This window comes from Globicephala melas, chromosome 19 (assembly GCF_963455315.2).
Source record: "Globicephala melas chromosome 19, mGloMel1.2, whole genome shotgun sequence".
Lineage (NCBI taxonomy): Eukaryota > Metazoa > Chordata > Mammalia > Artiodactyla > Delphinidae > Globicephala > Globicephala melas.
The window spans coordinates 53929346-53955015 of NC_083332.1; the positions used below are offsets into that span (position 1 = coordinate 53929346).

The 25670-nt window shown below is 43.9% G+C and overlaps 2 protein-coding genes across 5 annotated transcripts in view; one reads left to right on the forward strand and one right to left on the reverse strand.

Moving 5' to 3' along the window:
• Positions 1-13749, forward strand: part of WWOX (WW domain containing oxidoreductase) — a 978641-nt gene extending 964892 nt beyond the window's left edge. Inside the window, exon 9 of the mRNA XM_030863784.3 lies at positions 10957-13749. Coding sequence (XP_030719644.1) covers positions 10957-11145 — 189 coding nt within the window. The 3' untranslated portion in view covers positions 11146-13749. The remainder of the gene's footprint in view (positions 1-10956) is intronic.
• MAF (MAF bZIP transcription factor) overlaps positions 1935-25670 on the reverse strand; it is a 371554-nt gene continuing 347818 nt past the window's right edge. For 3 of the 4 annotated variants that reach the window (XM_060288336.2, XM_060288334.1, XM_060288335.1), the window contains one exon: positions 1935-12289. Coding sequence is in view for 1 of the 4 variants with exons in the window: in XM_060288334.1 (XP_060144317.1) it covers positions 12259-12289 (31 nt within the window). In the remaining 3 variants the exon portion in view is untranslated. The remainder of the gene's footprint in view (positions 12290-25670) is intronic. The other variant, XR_009559879.1, reaches the window with a different exon arrangement.

The window sequence follows — 25670 nt, forward strand, 5'->3', positions numbered from 1 at the left end:
TGCTTAATACATGACTGTGGCTGTCGTGGAGATGTCAGTGCCCCGGTTTCATGGATGTGAACTTCGTTCTGGCTGCTGTGGTCGGGGGAGCAGAAGACCAGTGGAATCCATGCCTGGGCTGGTACCCAGAGATTCTGGGTAAAGATTGTTGAGAAAAGTGACCGCCTCTTGAATTTCTTGCTCAGAAGGTAGGAATGTCCACCCCCCTGCTTTTAAGTCCCTCAGATGAAGGACAGATGAGCTATTTTGATCTGTATGCTTCCTCCTTCAAATTGTTAACAAACGGACCTGTAGCCAGGTTGGAAGTACTATCTATGGTGTACTCAGGAAATCTGCAGCTGTTACAACCATCTTCCCAAGAACCCGGTGAAGGGGCTGTTACGATGTCCATTTCGTAGATGGGGAGACCGAGGCTCAGTGCCTTGTCACAGAGCTGCCAGGTGGCAAAGCCGGGACTCGAATTCATGTATCTCAGACTTCGGTTCCTGGGCTTCTACCACCATCCCACACTGCCACCCGATCTGCAAAAATACCCAGAGCTTCCGTCTCCCCACTGCTTATCCTCATTTCTCTTCAGGACTCAAGGGATGATACTGGTTCTTGTTCAGATGAGGCTAGAGAGGTTCTCTCCCATCCCCAGGTGACTGCAGGGGCCCTTTTAAAAAGGGAAAACTACAGGCAGTGAGGGCTGCTGTTTCACTCGCTCTACAGGGGAATCGGCTTGGATTTGTACGGGATGCCAGAGCTGGCTCAGTCTTCTAAAGCCCTAACTTTGCAGCATTCTTCAAGGGCCCCAGAGAGTTCCTTGTGCCATGAAATTTAGTTTGGAAACTTCAATAAAAAAGTCCCGAAGGAAACTGTCAATTAACGCATTTACACCGAAGCATCATACTTGGGAAAAACACCTTCAAAAGCCAACGCTGTTTTCCAACCATTAAAGAGTTTACGTGCAGCTTGGTTTCCATAGATACCTGAGGTAATGGCCCCCTTCCCCTCATTGAAGAGTGAGTGTCGCTTGATTTCTTTCTTTTTACCTTAGTCTTTCATACTTTTTCCCTCCATCCCCATTTATGAAAACGGAAGATAACTAAATTGAAACCTGGCAGTGAGATCTGTCTGAGGAAGAGTTTGATTTATAAGCTCGGGGTCTTCATTTTTGCTCCCCTAATACTTCACGGCTTCTGCAAATAGTGTTGCTGCATACAAGGAAGAGAGAGATGGAGACTTTTCAGGTGATCAAATGAGTTCCCCGTCAAACACATAAACGTATTCGAAAGGGAAAGGGCAATGGTCTGTTGAAGAGTGACTGAGCTTTGGGTGTAGGGAAGAGGTGTTTGTTTGTAAATCAAGTTTTATTGGAACACAGCCATGTTCACTGGGGTATGTGTTGTCTATGGCTGTTTTCAGAACAACAGTGGCAGGTCTGAGTAGTTGTGACAGAGACCATAGGGCCTACAGAGCCTAAAATATTTCCTCTGTCACCCTTGGCAGAAAAAGTTTACCCTTGGTATACAGGAAGGAATTGGCCTTTGAGAGGCATTTAATGGTTTTGTCACTTTAGGCACGTGCTCATCTTGCTGTGACTCAGTTTCTGCATCTTTGCAATGGGAATGACAGGGTCCTTTCTTAGGGCTGTGGGGACGTCAAGCCTCGAGCCCTGTACTTGGTACGTAGTAGGGGAACAATAGATATGAATTAGTATTTTTACTCCCGATTCTTTCGATAGAAAAACCCAAAGACGCCTACCTGAAGATTCTAGAAGTCGTTTAGAGAAACCAAAGGAAAGTGCGTAAAAACCCAAACCACATAGTTGAGCCACTGTTCCTGGGTCCGGTGGATGCCCAGGTGCCTCTTTCCTGGCAGTAGGTGAGGGAGCCTAAGTGGGGGGACCCTGTTGAGAGAGGAGAAGGCAAACAAAAGAAACCACAACAGTCTAGGAAGAAATCTTTAATTTCTATTCAGCTTTCAAGAGTTTGAGAGAGGTGGGGTTTTTTTTCCTCCTTTTAACAAACAAACCACTTCAAGTACATGCCTTCAGATTATAAAAGTACCTGAAATTGCCTAGAATGTTAGCATGCAGAGCGTGTTAGTATTTACATATATTTACATAAGGAAGCAAGAGAAAGATCTACAGGTATTTACAGTCTACACGGGAGAAGAGAAAGGCGGCCTAATTGTATTTCCTAAAATACAGTAGATGATGAGTACTCAGCACATGCATATTAGAGAATATTTGCACGATAGAATGCAATTTTAAAAAAAGAAAGACATACCTTTGTAACTTTCTATGCTAAGGTGTTGCATAATCAAGGTAATTGTGTGTGTGTGTGTGTGTGTGTGTTTTGTTTCTAGTCTATTTGCACCAAGTGCTTTAAAATGTTCCCTTACACCGAGGCAGAATTATCTACCCTGGCAATTAAAGCAACAGCATACGTGATCATTTCCCACTAACTAGCGACACGCTGCTGGTGAATGAAATACCTACTGTTTGTTTCTCCTCTACCCGTCGACCACTGTGACGAGATCTGTCTGTGCAAAGGTAGTGCCTAAGGTCTCCCCGTTAATTAGGGAAGTAATATTAAATGAGACGCTCTCCGCAGTACGTTCTAAATGAAATATCAACGAGGCCAGCGTCTTTGAGCCTGAGAAATGATCCGTCGCAGAGAGCCCTCTATGAAAAGGCACAAACCTAACGCAGACGTGCTTGACTTGAAACAGTGTGGCTGGACGTGGAGGGCGGCCTGCCTGTGAGGTCTGATTGTTGCAGACTCCGTTCTCTTAATTCACTGCTGGAAGAGTTAAGAGTTCGTGAATATCTTACAACGAGGCCACGTGGCCTCATCAGAGAAGACCCTGTGGGTTTTATCCCCCCATCACCAATGCCTTTTCGGTACTAGGTCGTAGACTCTCTCTGTGTCCTAGGTGTAAAGGAACCGTCAGCCTTAACAGTGGCAACAAACAGCTTGTTTGTTTGGGGTTCGCCTGCTCACAAAAACGGTCGGCTCTATGGTTTTCTAAAAGAGCCAGCGTGGCAGGCCAGCTCGGTGGTGCGATTCTGTGCAGAAGAAGGGAAGGGGGGAAGCTGTCTGTTTCACTTGTACTGTGACGATATGCTTTGCGCCATTATATTAGAACTGAACCCATTCATTCTGCCTGGCGATAACTTTAAAGGTTTATTTCAGTATACATGGCAAATACAGAGGCATACATTTATGTACAGTATACAGAGCTAGCTAGAACCAAGGTTAAAGAAGTGAAACGTTAACACAAGCTAAACGCCTTCTTTGAGCTCTTAGGGACACTCAGTAGTCCTTCGGCACGAGTGTCCAGGTGGCCGGGTTGGAATATTTCAGGAATGGGCTTTGTCGCAGGTGGAAGGATGATGCTTATGTTCGTGGCACATCTCTAAGACCCTTCTGCTGAGCCATTGCAAACTAACCGGTGGAAGAGTGGATACCCCAGTGCCGTTTTCCAGCCCAGCAAGGCAACTCCCTACTTGAAAAGCAATGTGGGCACCCCAGGCAGCATCAGCACAGAATGCCCAGGGAATGCTTTCGTGGATCTAACAGAGATGTTGTTACAGGTGTAACAACGTCCTCTCTTATTTTGACCGTCTCTCCAGCCCAATCAGTTCTAGAACATCTTTGGCACAAAAGGAAGGTAGAACAGGCATGAATAATGTCACCCACCTGGACTGTACTTAGCCATTCCTTTTTCCTTCCCTCCTTTGGAGGACCCCCCCCCCACTCCACCAGAGCACGTCTAGAAATAACAGCAGGTCTCAGGACGATGGAATCATGCTAAATGTTCCACCTTCACTCTTTAGAGACCAGCCATCAGTCTGTCGCGGAACCCCTGCCATGTTTATGGCAAGACTTCTGGATCCACAAAGGGGGTATGAAAAGGGCCGCATTCATGTCAAGGGAAAGTTCAGAACAGGTCAGCCAATTGAAAACACAGTCCTGAAAGCCTCCCAGGGCCACGCTGCCCTGAAATGCTGCCGATGAGCGTAAGCAAAAATCCTCTGGAGCCTTGCTGTCCAGAACAAACACGGCTCTGGACCTCTTTGGACGGTAGGGGGTGTCTGCCCACCCCTCCCCCAAACCTAAGGCCAGCAAAGACAAATCTGCCCTTCTGCCTTTAAAAGTCCTTTCCAGCTTTCCATCCTGAACCTCCCGGTCCCTGGGCTTGTTCCTGCAAAGAGTTCTCAGAGCATCACAGCCACCGTCCTCCTGACCTTCCAACTCATTCTGCCCTGGTCTTCAAGTCAAACTGCTTAATGGTCTTGCTAGAGATTCGTGGCTTTTGTCAAGGAGACTAGCGTGGTCTTTGTAGCCTGATGTGGATTCGGGGGCATGATATTTGGGGCGCCTCAATTGCAAATAAGAAAGCCTCCATGTCATCGTGATTCCCAACGAAGACGTGTGCACATCTGCTATGTGAAAGCTGTCCCACGTGTGCCCCTCGAACACCTGGCACTCAAACTGCCGTCTACTTTGTGGGGCTGTGCCCTGTGCCAGGACCCACTGCACTGCTGATGGTGATGTGCTGGCATAGCCCATGGCGTAGCTCTCCTTCAGAGCAGCTGCCATTGAACCCTGTGTCCCAGGGTCACCCAGGGAATGGTACTCCTTTACCTGCCACGGGACAGTCAGCTGAAAAGGAACCTCTGAGGCTTTCCACGTTTGGGATCCTCTTTAGCAAAGAAACTCTTGCCCTGAGGCAGGAGGTAAATGTCCTAACCCATGGTGGTAGGTACACATTCTCTTACGTCAGGCTGTAAGATCTGCATGTGATCCAAATGGATTCTCCAGAACACTCTCGAAGGCTTTTCCAGCCTCCTCAGTTAGACACAAACACCCGCTTTCCTGACCCTCTTCACTTTTTCTACTTGGGAAATTGAGTGGCTTTCCCTTCTGTAATAAATGCTAAGAACAGCCCGTGAGTTAGCAAAACTCCCGAGGGCTATGAAGAAAGTTATATTACCATATCTACAAGAAGTATTTGCAGGTGCCTAAGCCTATATTGTTCAGCGCCTTGGTAGGAATCACTTCTTAGGAATTTGCAGGAATTAACTGGGGGAGGGCAGGAGAGGGAGGTGGGTCATTTTCCTGTGCAAACCTGCTGTGACATGTCAGATACTAACTATCCTCCAAAAGACCATATTCCTTGTACACGTGTGTGAGGTTATAAAGATGGAGATCGCTCGGGGTTTCACTGGTTTTGATGCGGTTCCGTTCACGCTTTGAAAACAAGTCGATCGTCCAAGAGTAGTAGGGTCACAGCTGGTCACATCTGGCACCTGGAGGTGGCATTTTGAATCAGGTGATGGTTTTGTTAAGACTTGCCATTGGATCTTTTGAGGTGGCGCTGGGTCTTCATTTTTGTTATAATTTCCATTTAGTTCACTGCCTAAATCAACAACGGGAAAATCTCCTCCCAACATTTCTCAGGTGAGCACATGACAGCCCGTTTTTTAAAAATTAAACGTACAGCCCATCCATTTGATTTTCGGCCAGACGTGGCCTGGCTGAGAAGGGAAAGAGGACTCCTCCTAAGGTAGCTTCAGCCAGACGGGAGACACAGGGAACGGGCAGCCTGCAAATTTGTGTCGGGAGTTTGGGAAGGAGGTTTGGTACTGCATCGGGCATGGATTCCAGAGGGTCCATCTGTGGGATGATCTGTGTGGCTTTGGACGAGTTGCTGTTGAGCTCTAGTGCTAAGTAGGCTTCCCTGTAGATGGGGATGATGACCGTCCCTGGCTGGTAGAGCTGTGTGCGGGTTAGAATACGGTGCTTACGAAGCTTTCCGCACAGTGCCAGAGGAATGGCTAGCTCCCAGCAGATGCTGGCCATCCTTACCACTTTAACAGCCCCCATGTGCAACGACTCACTAGAAAAGCTCGACAGTGTGGAGGAAAAGGGTCCTTTCGAGGCACGTTCTCTGTCGTCTCCTGTCTCACATCATTTTGGCGGAAGTTGGTACGTTACTGATTTGCACTCATTCCACACCCAGGCGGGAGGGCCAGGGGTCGGTTGTGGTCACACGAGCAGGGAGGCCCTTGAGCCTCACGCCTGCATAAGCTGCGTCGCTCTATCAACTAACAGAATATGTGGCTCACCTGTCGGCTTCAAAGATTGTTCTCAGGGCTTCCCTGGTGGCGCAGTGGTTGAGAGTCCGCCTGCCGATGCAGGGGACGCGGGTTCGTGCCCCGGTCCGGGGGGATCCCACATGCCGCAGAGCGGCTGGGCCCGTGAGCCATGGCTGCTGAGCCTGCGTGTCCGGAGCCTGTGCTCTGCGACAGGAGAGGCCACAACGGTGAGAGGCCCTCGTACCGCAAAAAAAAAAAAACAAGATTGTTCTCAGATGGTGAGGAGGGAACACATAACCTTTGTGTTTTTCTCTCAAATCAGATTTAAACCGTCCTATTGCTGAGGAACAGCTGTGCTCCAAGCGCCCCAGTCTCAGGAGATGAACCCTGAGACACCGCGTCGCACGTTTCCAGTAGGGTAGCTGAAAACTCTCTTTGGGGAGGGTTATTGGGAGACATGAAGAGACTGAGAGGGCGGCCATCTGTCCCACCTATGGCAGGCACCTGCATTCACTGCCCCATCTCCACCAAGGCTCCGGGATAAATGAGTCTGCTCTACTCACCGGGGCGTTGCATCAGTTCTGCATTTGCTTTGCCTCACAGACCCCAGATGAGTAACAGGGAAAGCTTTGAGGGTTCGAAGAGGCACCTGTCTTCTCTTCCTGTGACACCTGCAAACTTCTTTGTCTCGGGAATTCAGCACAGTCGTCACTGCCCGCTTCCAGAAGGGAAGTTCTCCTTCCCTGCCCTTGGGGCTCCAAGTCCAGTGTAAGTTCTGTGCTGCCTTCCCTTTCTCAGCTCCACTTTCTGCATAGATTGATTCTCTCAACATTTGCTGTGCGCTGTCCTGATACCGACGTGTCTGTAGGAAAGCAATCTTAGAACATCTGCTACTCTCAAAATCATTGACTATACAGATATCCCATGGTAGTGTGGCTACTTTTTTAGGTGTCTCAGAGTCAAATGTATTTTAAGACAGAAATTTATCCTTTCTTTTTTAACGAAGCATGCATTTTAAAAGTAGAGAAACCTGAAAACTAAACATAATTATGTAACATGTGTCCTTATTAAAACGTAAGTTATATTAGCGTACCTACCAATGCATTACAAATATTAACATGTGGGTGGATTTTTCCTTAAGCCTAGATAGTTGATCAGAAACCCCTGTACCTTTCTCTTGCAAAGAGTGAATATTCATTTGGAGTCTGTGTGGACAGCTGCACATTGAGGGCCAGTGGTTATCAAGTAAATGTTGTTGAAACGTGGCTACGTCACTGTTTCATCCCAACCAAGGGCTTTGGAAGGATGGATGATTTAGACCTCAGGGCCCCAACGATAAGTGAACAGTAACTGCTCTCTAACTCCCACCTTTCTGTAGTTGAAGACTGTGCCGCTCGTCCGACAAATGATTGATTTCTGAAAGAGAATGATGAACCCCCTTATTACCCAGATGCTCTTAACTTAATCCCAAACACGAATCCTGGGTAATTGTACAGACGCTATAAAGATTGATGGCGTAGTTCTCCTTTGGCAGCTCAGAAATGTTTGACTAAATCAGAAATGGCATTCAGGCGTGATTCAAGATTCTACTGGGCTTCCCAGAACTCCTCAGCCCCGTGCGATCCACGCCCTCACTCACTGCTGCTGCTACAGGACAGAGTCGCCACCCCGGTTCCCATGATCAGCAACGGCATGCAACCTCCAGGCTTCCCGTGAATTTGTTCTTAAAAAAATCACTGAGGGGAACCCACAGCTCCTGCTAGTGTTTATATATGTCAAGATATGGCTGTTATCGTACCACGACGGATCAGTAAGCAGCGGTGCCAACCAGCAAGGCAGATATTTTGTATCAGAGTTGGTAACATCATTTCCTCGATAGGGCTCTTTCATTTTTTTCTGGATTACGGACTGATGCCCCTCCACCAGAGTGGCATGAAAGTCATCTGATGGCGATGAAGTGCTCTTTAAAAATTTTTCTTTTGTCAGTTTAAAAATGTTTTCTCTTGTATCAGCAGAACCAGCTTCTTTACTAATGAGATTTCCTCACGCGGCTCCATCTCACCCTGGTGATAGGCCGAAAGCTGATGACGCCAAATTAGACCTTGTTATTAAACCGTCATCCCATCTGATCATATAAAGATGTCACTCAGAGGCCGCCATGTGCAGCTGAAAAGAGCATTCCCTGAGAAGCCGAAAGGGTCGTGGGCTTGGGACGAAAAGATGCTGTCACTACTTCACCGTCCAGTCTCTCTTTGCCAAATGTGCACAGTTGATCTTCGGAGCGGAAAAGGTGGTCTTTGCTTTCAGGTGCCCTGCTGTATGTGTTCTACAGAGTCAGCACCGCTGGTGATGATTTAAATTGTGCATCACCCTGAGCCTGGTGGCAAAGGAATCAAAGCCAGCTCTTGATAAAAGATTGGGCTTTACTCACCTTTACGGTTGTCAGCGTGGTAGCCAAGTGGCGGTTTACATGAAATGAGGTCGATTGCGATTGCTTTCACATTCCGTGGAGGGAAAATGCATGCCCCCCAGCTCCCTCATCAACTCAATTCTGAATCAACGTGAGCGCAGAATTTCTCTGCAAAAATACCATTCCAACAATGCAAGAGAGTGCAGCACGGTATCATTTTAGAATGTCAGAGTGGCAAAAGATTACACTGGGTTTGGAAGAATTCCGTTTGTTGCTTTCCCAAGTGGCCAACTTTGATCTTTTCTCAGGATTGGTGGAGCTGTGAGGGGCCAGTTTGTTGTGATGTATGAATGCTGATACTATAACCGCTCTGGGGTGGGGTTGAGGGAGCCTGGATTTAGGGATGAGCTGACTGGCTTCTCCCACCACTTGAGAGCTGATGCCAAGGGCCCTGACCACTCTTTGGTGGTTTGGGCAGTTGCAAAGTAAAATGGAAATCAAAAACAGATATCCAGAAAATTATTCAAAAACACCATCTCCACCTGACATCTGCTAAGAATTGAGGCCAAGATGTTATTTGCTTGGGTTAGCGAGATGAGCATCTCTAGTCTTCCATTTGTCTTCAGAGGTGCTTTGCTTGCCTTTTTTCCCCACATGGGATGCAGGGGCGTCAGATAAGCCACTGGAACTTCGTTAGATAAATGTGCTAAGCTAAGGGTTATTAGGAATAATAATTCAGTGAAAGGAAATTTGGATGACATGGGCTCATGTCCATTAGACCTGAGCCAACAAATTGATTTGAAAAGAAACAGGTGAACCCAAGAAAATAAACAATTGGCTGTTTGGGGAGTGGGCATGGGTGACAGGGCTGGGGAAATCACACACCGATTACTATTTCGTTAAAGAGAAGTCACGTCAGGGGTACAATTTTTGGACCAAAGGGCCTTGTCCAATACAGTCAAGCAGCCCGTTATTATCAGAACTCAGGTATCCCACTCCCATGCCACGCCACCCTCCTCTGCACAAGCCTGTCACTTCAATGTATTTGACCATATGGTTTTCAGACAAATGCAATAAACGTGCCCCCGCCCCCCTGCAACAAAAACCCCAAGTCTACTCTATAGAACTTCCCTACAATCATAATACCTTGAGACCTTGATTCTCAGAATGACCTTGGCTCCCGAGGGTTGTACGAAACAACCACTGTGAATGCAAACCAAACCCTATGGGGGGGATGCTCTCCAGTAAGCTCTCTGCTTGGGCACCAGTGTAAACCCTGTAGGGGGAGAAAAAGAGTAAGCTTTTGGGTGGGGATGGAAACTCATTTCCCTCGCAATTAGACGTCCTTAATGTTTTCCTAACGTTGACCTTATCCCCAGTTATCTTTCTCCATTCTCCTCTGTCTCCCAGCCCCCTTCTCTGTCAACTGATAATTAGTTGATGCAGCAAGGGCTGTGATGCACATAAATAATCATAAGACGCCAGATAAACTGTTATTGGTTTCAAATGAGAGCCGTGCCGACGGTGTCCCCCTATGAACACCAGCCTATTATTTTTAATTATGGCTTTCGCAAAGCAAAGTGATTTCTTGCCCTCTTTCCAGCATCCCTGACAGTATTCTGTCAGCCCGGATGCTACGGTGCCCCATTGGCACACACGTCCCTAGCCACAGCGCCAACTGCTACTCAAAAGGTCAATCGGAAGTGATCAATTGCACTCATTGCAACTTGCATTTTGAAGGGGGCTGGGAGGACATGGCCCCCCAAGCCACTGTCCCACTGCAAGTATGGGCTGAATACAATACTTCTGAAAAGGTTTCCAGGATAAGGATAAATTCACAAACGTGTCTTGTGTCTGCCTGAGGCATGTGTGATGGTGGGGAACGTGTGTATACGTGTGTCTCAAACATCTTAACACAGCATCACAAACCCTTCCTCTAGCAGCCCCATGGGCAACGAATAAGGAAAAATCTGGCACCAGTCCCGCTTGGTTTTCTACCTGATGGGCCATGATTAGAGTGGTTGCTTTAGTTCAGAGAGAAGTTTCTAGAAACTTCTCAGTGTCAAATGACATTATGCGTTGAGAAGTGAGGGAGTTGGATGAATTTGTTCTTGCGTGTTCAAAAGGCTCCCGTCTTCTCGTTGCTCAGAAGAGACATCTGATGTGATTAACTGATAGATGTGTAGTCTGTGTTCAAAGCCTTTTCCTATATGAGGTGTAGAAAGTCACATTAGCTTTACGAGCGGAGTTTATGAACTCGTTTTCCCTGGATGGTCCCATCGTACCTTTTACAGTCACGTGCTTTGAGTTCGGTACCCTCGGCCGTGCTGAGATCCAGATGCATCTGAACCAGGCGGGGAGAGACTCTTGCTCATTCCCAGTTAGAAGAAAATCATTCCATCACCTCTTTTCTTAAAAAAATAACGTTCCGTGGTCTTTGTTCTTTGCTTTCCAGCAACAAGGAGCCGCCACCACCGTCTACTGTGCTGCCGCTCCAGAACTGGAGGGTCTGGGAGGGATGTACTTCAACAGCTGCTGCCGCTGCATGCCCTCGACGGAAGCCCAGAGCGAAGACACGGCCCGGGCCCTGTGGGCGCTCAGCGAGAGGCTGATCCAGGAAGGACTTGGCAGCCCGTCCGGCTAAGTGGGCGCTCGGCAAGGATCAGCGCACACGCCCACCACGCGCGAGCGCTCGGGCGTGACCGCCAGCGCTGGCCCCCTTCCGACTTATCATGCCAGGGCTTCCATGTTCCTCCGACCCAGATCCGCTAGAGTCAAGGATACAAGAGTCGTCACAACAGAGCGAGAAATGTTAGGGACCACTGGGAAGCAGGGAGTTCTGGGGGTAAAGGGATAATACGTCTTTTCTGGGGCTGGGGCAGGCCTGGGTCCCTCTGCTCCCCTGGTGATGGCCTGTTTGAAAGTGAAGCTTAGCTGCTCGGTAGGTTCTTGGTCTCACGGTAGAAGCACGAGCAATTCTCACGCTGTAGGACAGCCTGGTGCCCCACGCCCCCGCCCCAGGCACAGCCTCCATGGCCACACTGTAGCCAGGAGCTGCCTTTTTCTTATTTAGGGAAGAAAAAGGCCAGTGTTTATCCTTCGCTGCACTGATCCAGGAGATAACTTCAGCCTGATCAAGTCGGAGTGGCCTTGTCAACTACTGGAGAGAGGACCCTCTGAACCTTGTTCCAGCCGAGACGGAGGTGACACTTAGAAGTGGGTGGGATAGACACAATTACTGGGTTGCCAAGTACTGGTCCACCAACTACTGGTCCACCAACTCCCCGGCCAAAGCTATACAAAAGATTCTTTAGCAATTATAACAAACACATTTTGTAAATCATTCCCTAGATACCTTGACAGGCAGGAAAGGAAGTCTTGCGACATTACAGGATATTTTGGGGATGGGGGATAAAAAGATGTTCCCTCCATTCTTCACTCACAGTTTTGGGAAACAATGCCATCGCGGAGGTTCACAGCCCCTCAGTGTTCAGCATCCTGCTTCCGTGTCCTCTTGTTCCTCTCATCCTACGCTTAATAAAAGAACATGCTTGAATAGTATCACCTGAAGTTTTTTGTCTTGTTCCTTTAAATGTTTGTTTCAGTTTTGTTTTTTGTCTTGTTTTGTTTTTTTAGAAAAGCAATCTAGAGGAAAAATAAAGCGCTTCTTGTAGACGCCAGGAAAACACCATTCTCGTTTCTTCTCTGAGTTTTGTTTTGTTTTTGTGCTTTGTGGCTGTCTGCGGGCCGAGTTGTCTCACGCAATTAGCATGCCAGCATCATATTTTCTGTTGAAGAGAGAAAGAAAAAGAAAAATGACTGTCACTTAATTTCACCTTAAGAGGTTTTGTTATCATGGATCGTGGATCATTTCAGTCCCTCGATGGTTTGTTCCCCCTGTAACTACCAAGTTCTTGGTGATTAGAAACCATCCCTACTTAGGAGAATAGGGGGGGTGGTTTGGAGGCTCTTCCCCACTCATCCTGTTATCACTTACACTGTGGTTTCCAGGCCATTCCTGCAGGGATGTAAGAAAGGCCACTTTGGCAAGGTGGAGAGAAAGCTTTTGCTGAAATACCAGGAAGGTGGGGGCAGGGGGCGTGTGTCACTGTTCCTCCTCTTGACAGTGGCAGCTTCAGCCCAGACAACGTCATGAATTTCTGGGCCTCTGGCTCTGTGGTCAAACACCAGTGTTTTCCAGTGGTCCACAGCCTGGCTACGTCCTCCCATCTGGCTATATTCGCCCTTCACAAAATCCTTACTGTCACAGCGCCTTTCAAACTATGCATCAGATAACGTCACTTTTCTGGTCCAAACCCTCCAGTGCTTCTGTGGTAGACTATTTGCAAACGTGGCCATTGTAATTCTCCTCCCAGTCTCCACACCTTGGGTGGTCCTCTCTCTAACTCTGGCCTTGGCCACATGACTTGCTTTGGCCAATTTAAAATGTGCTTGTGCACTGGGCTTGCCCTTTCTTGTTGCTCTTTGGAATCCTGCAACCACCATCCTATGAATGGGCCTGGGTTAACCGGCTGGACAATGCGAGCCACATGGACGCTCCCAAAACCGACAGCAGACTACCCGTTCATTAGACGTGCGAGCGAGGCCATCCCAGACCATGTAGCCCAGCCGAGCCAACCCAGATGAGAAGAAACACCCCAGTCCACCCAGAGAACTGCAAAAAGTATGTTTGTCATGTTAACCCACAAAGCTTCAGGATTACTTGTTACACAGCAAACACTAACCGATACAACTGCTCATCTCACTGACTAAAGTCCAAATTTTTTTTTTTTTTTAACCATAGTCAAGGAATTCTCCCATAATCTGGTCCACAGCAGACTTTCTGATTTCATGTTCTAGCATCTTCTTTTCACTCACTACATTTAGCCACGCTAGCCTTCTTGTTCTCCTGAAATAAGCCAAGCAACCTCCCTACTCGAGGACTTTATATTTGCTGTTGCCTCTGCTGAATTGCTTTCCTGCCAGAGACCCGTATGGCTTCTTCCCACACTGCATTCTGCTTTCTCCCTTTCTGATGAGGTGACATTCTGGCCACTGCATTCACAGTGGCACCCCATCTGCCCACCCCTCCCCTTTGTTTTTCTCCACACCGCTTAATACTCTTGGACAAGTTATATGTCTATTTACTATTTTCTCCCTCCACCTCCTATAATATGAACTCCCTGAGATTTGTCTGTTTTGTTCACAACTGTGGCCCCCGTGCCTTGAACTATTCCTGTTATACAGAAGGTGCTTAATAAATGACCTTTGAAGGAAAAGACGATTCTTGGTGACTGAGCATTACGTCCACGAAAATAATTCCCATCCTTGTGAGAATGCACACAAGCCACCCACTGTGCCGGGCGGGCTGCAAAATTACGTCTAATGTGACCACGGTCCTCCCAGGCAGCCTCCTCTTCCCGTCTTATGGATAAAGAATCTGAGGCCAAGAGGTTTCATAACTTGCCACTGTCCACAGAGCTCATAAGTGACAGAGCTGCTGTTCACACCCAGGCCTGTTTCTTTTCAAAGTCACACACTTCCCTGCACCAAGGCCACCGATCCTTCAAGAACCTGAGAATGTCCTTTCCAACAGGAGGCACCGTTTTAACATCTCAGGCTGAGCAGAGAAGGGACATTACGGGCCTGACTGTAGCTCAGCATTAGGAGTTTGGTGAAGGGGGAGTCAAGCCACGGCACAAAAGATGCCGGAGTCTCATCAGGCAAGGTTATGTTCAAAATATCAGAGAACCAGGGGAGCATCTCCTGCTGCCTCCTTGCATCGTTAAGGCCTCTGTGCTGATGCCCACATGAATCCTGCATCAGGAGGTAAGATGATGCGTGAGGGAACTTGACCAGGGGAGGGAAGCATTTGCTTCAATCAAGAAGCTCCCCTAAACCTTCCCACACTGTTGGTGGGATGTAGACTGGTGCAGCCACTATGGAGAACAGTATGGAGGTTCCTCAAAAAACTAAAAATAAACTTGCCATATGATCCAGCAATCCCACTCCTGGGCATATACCCAGACAACACTACAATTCAAAAAGATACATGCACCCCTATGTTTATAGCAGCACTATTCACAATAGCCAAGACATGGAAGGAACCTAAATGTCCATCAACAGAGGAATGGATAAAGAAGATGTGGCACATATATACAATGGAATATTACTCAGCCGTAAACAAGAACGAAGTAATGCCATTTGCAGCAACATGGATGCAACTAGAGATTATCACACTAAGTGCAGTAAGCCAAACAGAGAAAGGCAAATATCCTATGATATCACTTACACGTGGAATCTAAAATATGATACAAATGAACTTACTTACGAAACAGACTCACAGACAGAGAAACCAAACTTATGGTTACCAAAGGGGAAAAGAGGAGGGGGTAGGAGAGAGAAATTAGGAGTTTGGGATTAGCATATAGAAACTACTATATATAAAATAGATAAACAACAAGGTCCTACTGTATAGCACAGGGAACTATATTCAATGTCTTGTAATAAACTGTAATGGAAAAGAATATGAAAAAGAATACATAGATCTGAATCAGCTTGCTATACACTGAAAACAAACACAACATTATAAAGTAACTGTACTTCAATTAAAAAAAAAAAAAAGTCCCTAAGTCAGACTAAGTCTTCATACAGTTATTCATCCAACAAACATGCACGGAGTGCCACATTATGGAAATTCAAGGTTTAGGGTAACACCCCTACCATAGTTAGAGCTCTAAAAAAAATTTATATCCTGGGTCAATAGGAGTCTTCACAGTACACAGGTCCTAATCAACTTTACCAACACTTCTCCAGGTTACTGATAAACAGAGACCCCAGAACAAAAACCAGGCCTCCTCTTACCCATTATGCCCTGAATCCACCCAGTCAGACGGCGCCAGTCCCTGTGGTGCATTGCACCTGCCAGATGCATCTTACTTCTTTGGCTGATTCTGTGGGGCAATTCCTGGACAGGTGAGCAGGTGGGTAGCATAAAAAGCCTCATTCCTTTGTTAGCTTATTCTAAATCCAGGACTACTGCTCACCATCTGTCATGATATACATATATAGTATATATATATACACATACGTAATATATATGTAATATATACCTAGTTTTCCATCATCACTACCACTATTTGCAGGTACTATTTATTGAGCATCTACTATGTGCCAGTTGCCAGTCTGGGCAAATCACACCCACCTTCTTATTTTATGCTCAGATGATAAGCATAAAATAAGTGACCTTTCCGTGGTCCCCTAGCTGGTAAGCAGCAGAGTCAGCACCTGAATCCAGGGCCATCGCCTCCAGGTCCATGTGCCTCCCACTGCATCCCAGTGTTTAAAGGACGGCCTGTAGACCACCAGTATACGTATAAATAAATGTATACAATGGGTGAATTATTCACGAAGGAAGACTCTTAGGCTTCCTATCCAAGCCTGGGATCTGCTTCGACTCCTGGTGCCTCACGTCTGGTATAAACTCTACGAATTCTGTCCATGCTGTTTACCCAGCAATATTGGCTTCAGCCCCGTAGACCTTTTCTCCTGTTCTGGTTGTAAACAGGTCTGCACCTGGCCTTCTTTCCCCTGGGTTTATCAGCCTCTGATGGACTCAATGCCCAGAGTCCTCCACCACTGCCCCAGGGCCACAGAATCCACTCAGGACAGGAAGAGGGAGCCAGAGTTTCTACCGTCATTTTCCCTGTGTCTTTAAAGCCCAAAGGCTGCCGCTTTCCACTTTCACGGCTGCTGAAGGGAGACCTTTCTGCCACTTTTCAATAGGAAACAGGAAACTGAAGCGTCCCCGGCAATGACTGAAGCTGTGGCTTGTGGTTTTGCTCTTTAAAATGGGGTGATGGGTGGTTTTGTTTTGAACTTCCATGAAGGAGGCCCGATTACTTTCATGAAGGTCAGCGCTGGGCCGGAAAGCCTTGGCTCGCAAAATGGCTGCCCGTTCGGGTCCCCAGCAGGTACCATTTGGAGACGTTCACATTTTTTTAAAACACTTAAAAGAGCGATATTTCTTTCACCCTGTTAACTTTCTGTGCCTTTCCGCATATCCAAACTCGTTGGAATTCATTTTAGAATAATAAATAATATCACATGATATGATCCGCACGATGACTGAAAAAACCTCTCTGAATTCTGTCTACTTGACGGGATGCCACACTCACGATAACGGTGAATTTTAAAAAGGAAAACGACAGGCTCAAATACCACTATCCTAACAGAGATTTTCATCTCTGTTCATTACCTTTCAGGGCTTCATACTATTTGGTTTCATGCCCTTCTTTTTATCTCCTCCCCCCCCCCAATTATCTCCTTTCTCAGTTTTCAGTTATTTTAATGGATGCCTCATATATAGTCCTGCTGGTGGGCCATCGTTTGGAAACTCCTGCTCTGGGATATTCAGGTAATGTCTAGTTTTTGCTGTTAGAACTAACAGCTCAATTAGCATCTTCATGCACACAGCTTTTTCCTTCTGTTAATTCTCCTCCCCAGCATACATCTGCGTCCCTGAAACTCTTAAATCCCAGAGTTGTTCTTTGACATTTGCTTCATACTTCCATGTGTGATCTGGAAGGGAAGCAGAAGGTATATATTTCTGGGTTTTTTTTTTTTGGTTCGGTTTTTTACAACCTCGTCAGCATTGGGTGTTGCTATTTAATTTTTTTTTTTTTAACATTTTAACATTTTAACTTCCTATTGTCACAATCTATAACTATTTCTATAAAATGCCCCCGAGCAGCCAGTCTCCTTATTTAAAGTATAAGCATTTTGTCTCTCATTTTCCCACTGGACCAAGTGCACAGTTTTAATTAGAATGGAAATTCCAAGGTGAGTGTACGTTCGGTTTGGGTAGAAAAAAATCCGTTCAGCCATGTCACTACATCTTTACCGCATTACTCAATCAGTAAGTGTCCTGCCTTTTTTTTACCTTTTCAGTCACCAACTGTAGCACAACGTGGACCCCATGTGAATGCCAGGCAAAGGCCAAAACCAACACCTAAGTCCCTCTGGTTCATTCTGGCTTATGTACTCACCCCCCTAGCTGAGCTGAAGTGCTGTCTGCTTTTATGAGGTGTGCCACGCCACTCAGAAAGACTGTCTTCCTTCTAAACTGATCTGTTCACAAGGCCATGCCCTGCTGTATCTTAGGTGTAAGAGAATAAAAGTTTCTTTTAATTTTTGACATAGGTCCATGCAAATAGAGGCTCTCCATCGTTCATTCAGATTAAAGAGGCTCCGTGCCTTCCTCCAACGTTCCTGGTTTTATTGGAGGTTCATGAGGGGCTCGTTCTTTCACTCTGGAATCATGACAGTTTCTCGTCTGATGCTGGGGACCTTAGGTAAGAAAGTCCACTTTGGTAAAGTATCATGTCCTGAGTCCTTACCAATACTTTGTGCAAAACACTTAACTGAAATGCTGGTTTTGGTCATTTAAATCTCACGAGTTTTGAATTAAATGTCACTGTCCCCTTTTTACCCTGTCCCCTTTTTGTCCCCTTTTTACGTGAGGAAAATATTTCAATCCTGGGGCCGCCACTTCCTGTGTGATGTTGTCCCAGTAACTTAACCTCTCTGAGCTCCTATGTCCCAACCCCACCATACATTCGTGGTTTCTCTTACCCCTCCAACTTCATCTCTCCCTTGTTTTACTTTCTATATACACGATTGGTTAGATTCCTCTAAGCTGAACAAGTGTGAGTTCGTTAGTAATCTACCCGAATATAGTTTTATTCTTTCTCTATATCCTTTGAAGATGACTTATGAGATTGCTTCAGGGGAAAAAAAGTCTATCATTGTATTTAAATACAGTTGATCTTAGAAATAATTGCTGAATAATTTTCTATTCTACAAAATGTATTGCTGTTTGCTGTTTTTATTAGAAAGTTAAAATGTATGCTCAGCATTTAAACTTGGGGGAAAACATCAGAAAAACAAATATTCCCAAAGTCCTACCCCTCAGAGACAACCACTGTAAATGTTCTGATATATTACCTTTCACACTTTTTATAAATGCATTTTAAAATTTACTTGCATCTTTTCAGCTTCAGTTTTATATAGCTGTGATTATACTCTATACAGTTTTATATATTTTAAATTGAATACATTCTTGACACATCTTTTAATACCTTTATGATCCTGCATCCATTAAACAGGTATACCCTAGTAACCTTTACTGTTATTGGACAGTTAGGGTTCCCCCATTACTGTATTTTCATTAGTATAATGCTTTAATAAATATAATTGTGTAAGATCGGGGGAGACTAGTTTAATTATTTTCTTAACATGGATTCCAAAGAGGATGTAAGGTCAAACAATATGGGAATTTTTAAGGCTCTGGGTACCTACTGTCAAGAAACCTTTTCTGGGCTGCCCACGTGGCTAGTTTTCATACCTGCCAAGAGTATTCTTGGAGAAGAGCAGGTGTGTTTTTACCCACTTGCTGCGGACCCGCTTATTTTCCCCAGATACTCTGCCCATCCGGTGTCTGGCAGCATTAATCTCAGGGCTGCCTATGCAAGTTCCCGGGTATAGAAAACTCTTTCCCTCTGGAACCAAGACAGAAGAGGGCAGGAGCCTTGTGTCAGCGAAATAAAAAAGGGCTGAATGCGAAAGAATCAAGCTAAACTTTGGGTCAGCTGGTTTTGCCAGCCTTTGAAGATGCTATAGTGTTCATTGTTCAGCTGCCTCGGAACCTACTGAGAAAGTCTGAAGACCTTCTTGGCCACGATGGTAAATGTTCCGAATTCTCGGCCCGGTTTGCTGAGGCAGGGCTGGCCCTTAGACTTGGTCTTGGGGAATTTTACCTGGTGTGGCCTAGATTTGAAGGACCTGATGATGAAGCCCTTGCTTTTCACTCTTATTAGTGGCTGCTTTCAAGCTCATTTCAGGGAGAGAGGCTGAGCAGTTCCTTCCCAGATGATTTAGGAAAAATTTCAGTCAGACCATCCTGTTTCCTGAGCTAGATTCCAGAACCTTCTAGAAGCCTGCCTAAATCTCCCTAAATATTCCCAAAGCCTTCACAGCTTCAGTCAAAACATAAAAGTACATGACATGGACAAAACCAACATACATATACATATATATACACACACACACACACATATATATACATACACACATATATATATAAAATCTCAATGTAACAATGGTATTATTAGTACTATTTTAAATAAAATATTAACATAAATAAAATCACAATGACATGATTAATAATACAAACCAGACACCTGGACTTAGAAATTCAAGTTGTAAATTTTAGAACTCTAAAGCAGGGCATTTCTCCCAGCCTGCAAAGATGATAAGAGTGTATGTGACTGTGTATATGTGTGTGTGTATAGACGTGTCAGGAGTTTTGGAATTCAAAAACTCCATTAACATACTAATGGATCAGAGAAGTATTGTTATTAAAAACAAACTATTTAACTGGGTTTCATTTCAAACCCTTTGAACACAGGCCACTGTTTCTTTTAAGATACCCGTTTGTTAACAGAAATGGTATTGTCCTCCAAGACAAAGAGAAATGTTTTTCTTAAAGCCATGATAATTCATAATAATAATATCAGTAATAACCTGATATCAATTTAAATGTCCAACAGCTGGGGTCAGGACTTTCTGACTACCATGATGCTGTGGAAGAAATGATGTTTTTAACATACTAGGTGAAAAATGTAGGTTACAAAAGAGTCTGTAGGGTATGATCCTGTTTCGTTAAACGAATGTATATTCGTGTTTCTGTGCATGTAAATTATGTACTGAGAGAAAGAACTGTAAGGTGTTAATAATGGTGATCTCTGGGCAGGGGAAATGGAGTTGCCTTTTTTTCTTTATGCCTATCCATATTCCCCACATTTTCTACAATGGAAGTATGCCATATTACATTCTAAAAAATAAAAGTTATAAAAACAAAGAACGCGCCAACGCTTATAAAACGTGCCCAGCTGCCTCTGTAAGCATTCTTGTACAGCTGTGGGCTGACTCGAGTCCAGTAATTGATCCTCCAAAAGGTTCTCTTGGGCTGACACACTGACACCAACGAAATGGCTTTCAAGTTCCACGGGAACAGAGTGGGGAATTTGAGGGCAGCATCTCACAAAGTAAAGTACACTTGAAAAATAAAAGCAGGGAGATTATATGGGGTCAATGGATAGTTTTAGGTAACTGGGCGGTTGTGTGAATTACACCTTCCATTGCGGTGTGTGTACAAACACCACCTCCCCGTGGCTTGGGCCAGGTGAGTTTTCCACAAGAGCCTTTCCTCCGCAGCAGTCTGACGTGTTGCCAAGGTCGGAATAACTCCTACCTGCCCACCTCAGTGCCCTCCTATTAACCTTGAGCACTCACACCCAGCTCGTGCAGAACCCAGACCGTGGATGGACGCCAGGTCCCTTTCCACTTTTTGTTTTATTACTGCTTGCTAAAAGTTTGAACCAAATGATAAATGGAAGTATTGATTTTGTTTATCTACTTGACCTCTGCTAATGTAAAGTTTTAAGAAAACATATTGTTAGAAAAGTAAAGTTATATGTCTTATGCTATTCTAAATAAATATACTCATCAAAAAACCTTAAAAGAAATATTTACATGTCCAAAGAAGACATTCAGATCACCAAAAAGCACGTGAAAAGACGCTCGACATGACTAATTATCAGAGAAATGCAAATCAAAATTACAATGAGGTATCACCTCACACCAGTCAGAATGGCCATCACCAAAAAGGTTACAAACAATAAATGCTACAGAAGGTGTGGAGTAAAAGGAACCCTCCTACACTGTAGATGGGAATGTAAATTGGTACAACCATTATGGAGAACAGTAAGGAGGTTCCTTAAAAAACTAAAACTAGAACTACCATATGATCCAGCAGTCTCACTCCCGGGCATATATCTAGAGAAAACTCTAATTCGAAAAGATACATGTGCCCCAATGTTCATAGCAGCACTATTTACAATAGCCAAGACATGGAAGCAACCTAAATGTCTGTCAAGAGAGGAATAGATAAAGAAGATGTGGTACAGATATACAATGGAGTATTACTCACCATAAAAAAGAAGGAAATAATGACATTTGCAGCAACGTGGATGGGCCTAGAGATTATCATACTGAGTGAAGTAACTCAGAGAAAGACAAATAGCATATAACGCTTATATGTGTAATCTAAAACCATGATACAAATGAACTTATTTACAAAACAGAAATAGAGTCACAGATGTAGAAAATAAACGTACAGTTACCAGAGGGGAAATAGGGGGAGGGATGAATTGGGAGACTGGGATTGACGCATACACACTACTATATATAAAGCAGAGAACTAATAAGGACCCGCTGTACAGCACGGGGACTCTGCTCAGTACTCTGTAGTGACCTATACGGGAAAAGAATCTAAAAGAGTGGATACATGTATATGTATAGCCGATTCACCTTCCTGTACAGCAGAAACTAACACAACATCGTAAATCAACTACACTCCAATAAAAATTTTTTGGAAAAGAAACATTTACACAACGTAATATCAGCAGCATTACTGTAACTACTAAGTAGAGAGAAATCCTGGGTGCAGAAGACAACTTCTTTCTTGGGAATCGGGATGGTACCTGATTACTTTGGACTTAAATTTTTTTTTCCCCTAGCAGCAAAAGCAGTTCTAAGAGGGAAGTTTATACCAATACAAGCTTACCTCAGGAAACAAGAAAAAGCTCAAGTACACAACCTAAGCTTACACCTAAAGCAACCAGAGAAAGAAGAACAAACAAAACCCAAAGTTAGTAGAAGGAAAGAAATCATAAAGATCAGAGCAGAAACAAATGAAATAGACACTAACAATAGCAAAGACCAGTGAAACTAAAAGCTGGCTCTTTGAAAAGATAAACAAAATTGAGAAATCTTTAGCCAGACTCATCAAGAAAAAAAGGGAGAGGACTCAAATCAATAAAATTAGAAATGAAAAAGGAGAAGTTACAACCAACACCACAGAAGTACAAAGGATCATAAGAGACTACTACAAGCAACTCTATGCCAGTAAAATGGACAACGTAGAAGAAATGGACGAATTCTTAGAAAGGCACAATCTCCCAAGACTGACCAGAAAGAAATAGAAAATATGAACAGACCAATTACCAGTACTGAAATTGAATCAGTAATTTAAAAACTCCCAACAAACAAAAGTCCAGGACCAGAAGGTTTCACAGGTGAATTCTACCAAACGTTTAGAGATGAGTTAACACCTATCCTTCTGAAACTATTCCAAAAAACTGTGGAGGAACACTTCCAAACTCATTCTCTGAGGCCACCCTGACCAAAACCAGACAAAGATGTGACAAACAAAAGAAAATTACATGCCAATATCACAGATGGTCATAGATGCAAAAATCCTCAACAAAATACTAGCAAACCAACTCCAACAATACATTAAAAGGATCATATTTCAGGGATGCAAGGATTTTTCAATATCTGTAAATCAATCAATGTGATATACCACATTAAAAAACTGAAGAATGAAAACTGTATGATCATCTCAATACATGCATAAAAAGCTTTTGATAAAATTCAACATCCACTTATGATAAAAACTCTTCAGAAAATGGGCATAGAGGGAACATACCTCAACATAATAAAGGCCATATATGACAAACCATCATACGCAATGGTGAAAAGCTGAAAGTATTTCCTCTAAGATCAGGAACAAGGCAAAGATGCCCACTCTTGCCGCTTTTGTTCAACACAGCTTTGGAAGTCCTAGCCACAACAATCAGAGAAGAAAAAGAAATAAAAGGAATCCAGATTGGAAGAGAAGAAGTAAAACTGTCACTGCTTGCAGATGACATGATGCTATACATAGAAAATCCTAAAGACTCTACCAGAAAACTACTAGAGCTCATCAACAAATTCAGTACAAAGTTAATACACAGAGAACAGTTGCATTTCTATACACTAACAATGAAACATCAGAAAGAGAAATTAAGGAAACAATCCCATTTACCATCACATCAAAAATAATAAAATACCTAGGCATAAACCTACCAAAAGAGGCAAAAGACCTGTACTCTGAAAACTATAAGACGCTGATGAAAGAAACTGAAGATGACATAAACAGATGGAAAGATATACTGTGTTCTCGGATTGGAAGAACCAATGTTGTTAAAATGATCATACTACCCAAGGCAATCTACAGATTCAGTGCAATCCCTATCAAATTACCAATGGTATTTCCCACAGAACAAGAACAAGAAATTTTTAAATTTGTATGGAGACACAAAAGACCCCGAATAGCCAAAACAATCTTGAGAAAGAACAGAGCTGAAGGAATCGGGCTGCCTGACTTCAGACTATACTACAAAGCTACAGTAATCAAAACAGTATGGCACTGACACAAAAACAGATACATAGACAAATGAAACAGGACAGAAAGCTCAGAAACAAACCCACGCGCTTATGGTCAATTAATCTACGACAAACGAGACAAGAATATACAACGGAGGAAAGAAAGTCTCTTCAATAAGTGGTGCTAGGAAAACTGGACAGCTACAGGTAAAAACATGAAATGAGAGCATCCTCTAACACCATATACAAAAATAAACTCAAAATGGATTAAAGACCAAAATGTAAGACCAGATACTATAAAAATTCTAGAGGAAGACATATGCAGAACACTCTTAGACATAAATCATAGCAATATTTTTTTGGATCTGTCTCTTTGAGTAATGGAAATAAAAGCAAAAATAAACAAATGGGACGTAATCAAACTTAAAAGCTTTTGCAAAGGAAAGCAAACCATCAACAAAACAAAAAGACAACCTACAGAATGGCAGAAAATACTTGCAAGCGATGCAACTGACAAGGCACTAACTTCCAAAATATACAAACAGCTTATACAGCTCAATATCAAAAAAACCCCAAGCAACCCAATCAAAAACTGGGCAGAAGACCTAATAGACATATCTCCAAAGAAGAAATACAGAAGGCCAACAGGCACATGAAAAGATGCTAAACATTGCTAATTATTAGAGAAATGCAAATTAAAACTATAAAATGAGGTATCAGCTCACACCAATCAGAATGGCCATCATCAAGAAGTCTACAAATAATAAATGCTGGAGAGGGTGTGGAGAAAAGGGAACCCTCCTACACTGTTGGTGGGAATGTAAATTGGTGCAGCCACTATACTGAACAGTATGGAGGTTCTTCCAAAAACTAAAAATAGAGTTACCATATGATCCTGCAGTCCCATTCCCGGGCATATATCCAGAGAAAACTCTAATTTGAACAGATGAACCCCAATGTTCATTGCAGCACTAGTTACAATAGTCAAGACCTGGAAGCAACCTAAATGTTCATCGACAAAGGAATGGATAAAGAAGATGGGGTACATATACACAATGGAATACTACTCAGCCAGAAACAAGAATGAAATAATGCCATTTGCAGCAACATGGATGGACCTAGAGATTATCATACTAAGTGAAGTAAGTCTGACAAAAGACAACTAGCATATGATAACGCTTATATGTGGAATCTAGAAAAATGATACAAATGAACTTATTTACAAAACAGAAATAGAGTCGCAGACATAGAAAACAAACTTATGGTACCACAGGGGAAAGTGGGGGAGAGATAAATTCGGAGTTTGGTATTAACAGATACACACTACTGTATGTAAAACAGATAAACAGCAAGGGAACTATATTCAATATCTTATAATAACCTATCATGGAAAAGAATATGAAAGAGAATATATATACATTATATATATATATAACTGAATCACTCTGCTGCATACCTGAGACTAACACAACATTGTAAATCAACTACACTTCAATTTTTAAAAATACTGAGTTTTTGTTACTTTCTATTTGGGAGGAAAGTATACAAAAGTACAGCATCTAGAAAGAAAATATGAATAACCTAGAAAAATATCAAACTAATTCATCCACCCACTATCGGTCTAAATAAGAACAAGATCGGTGTGATCCCCTGATACCAGCAGCAAAAGCTTCATCAATAAAACTGAGGGGAAATGGCTTCCACCAGATCTTGCTCTGACCTTGACTTCCAGGACAGGAAGACGCACTGATAATTCTCAACACTCTGGAGACTGAATCCTCACAACCTGGCCTGAGCGCGTTTCTGCCATTATACGTTTTCAGACTGGCTTTCGTGAGT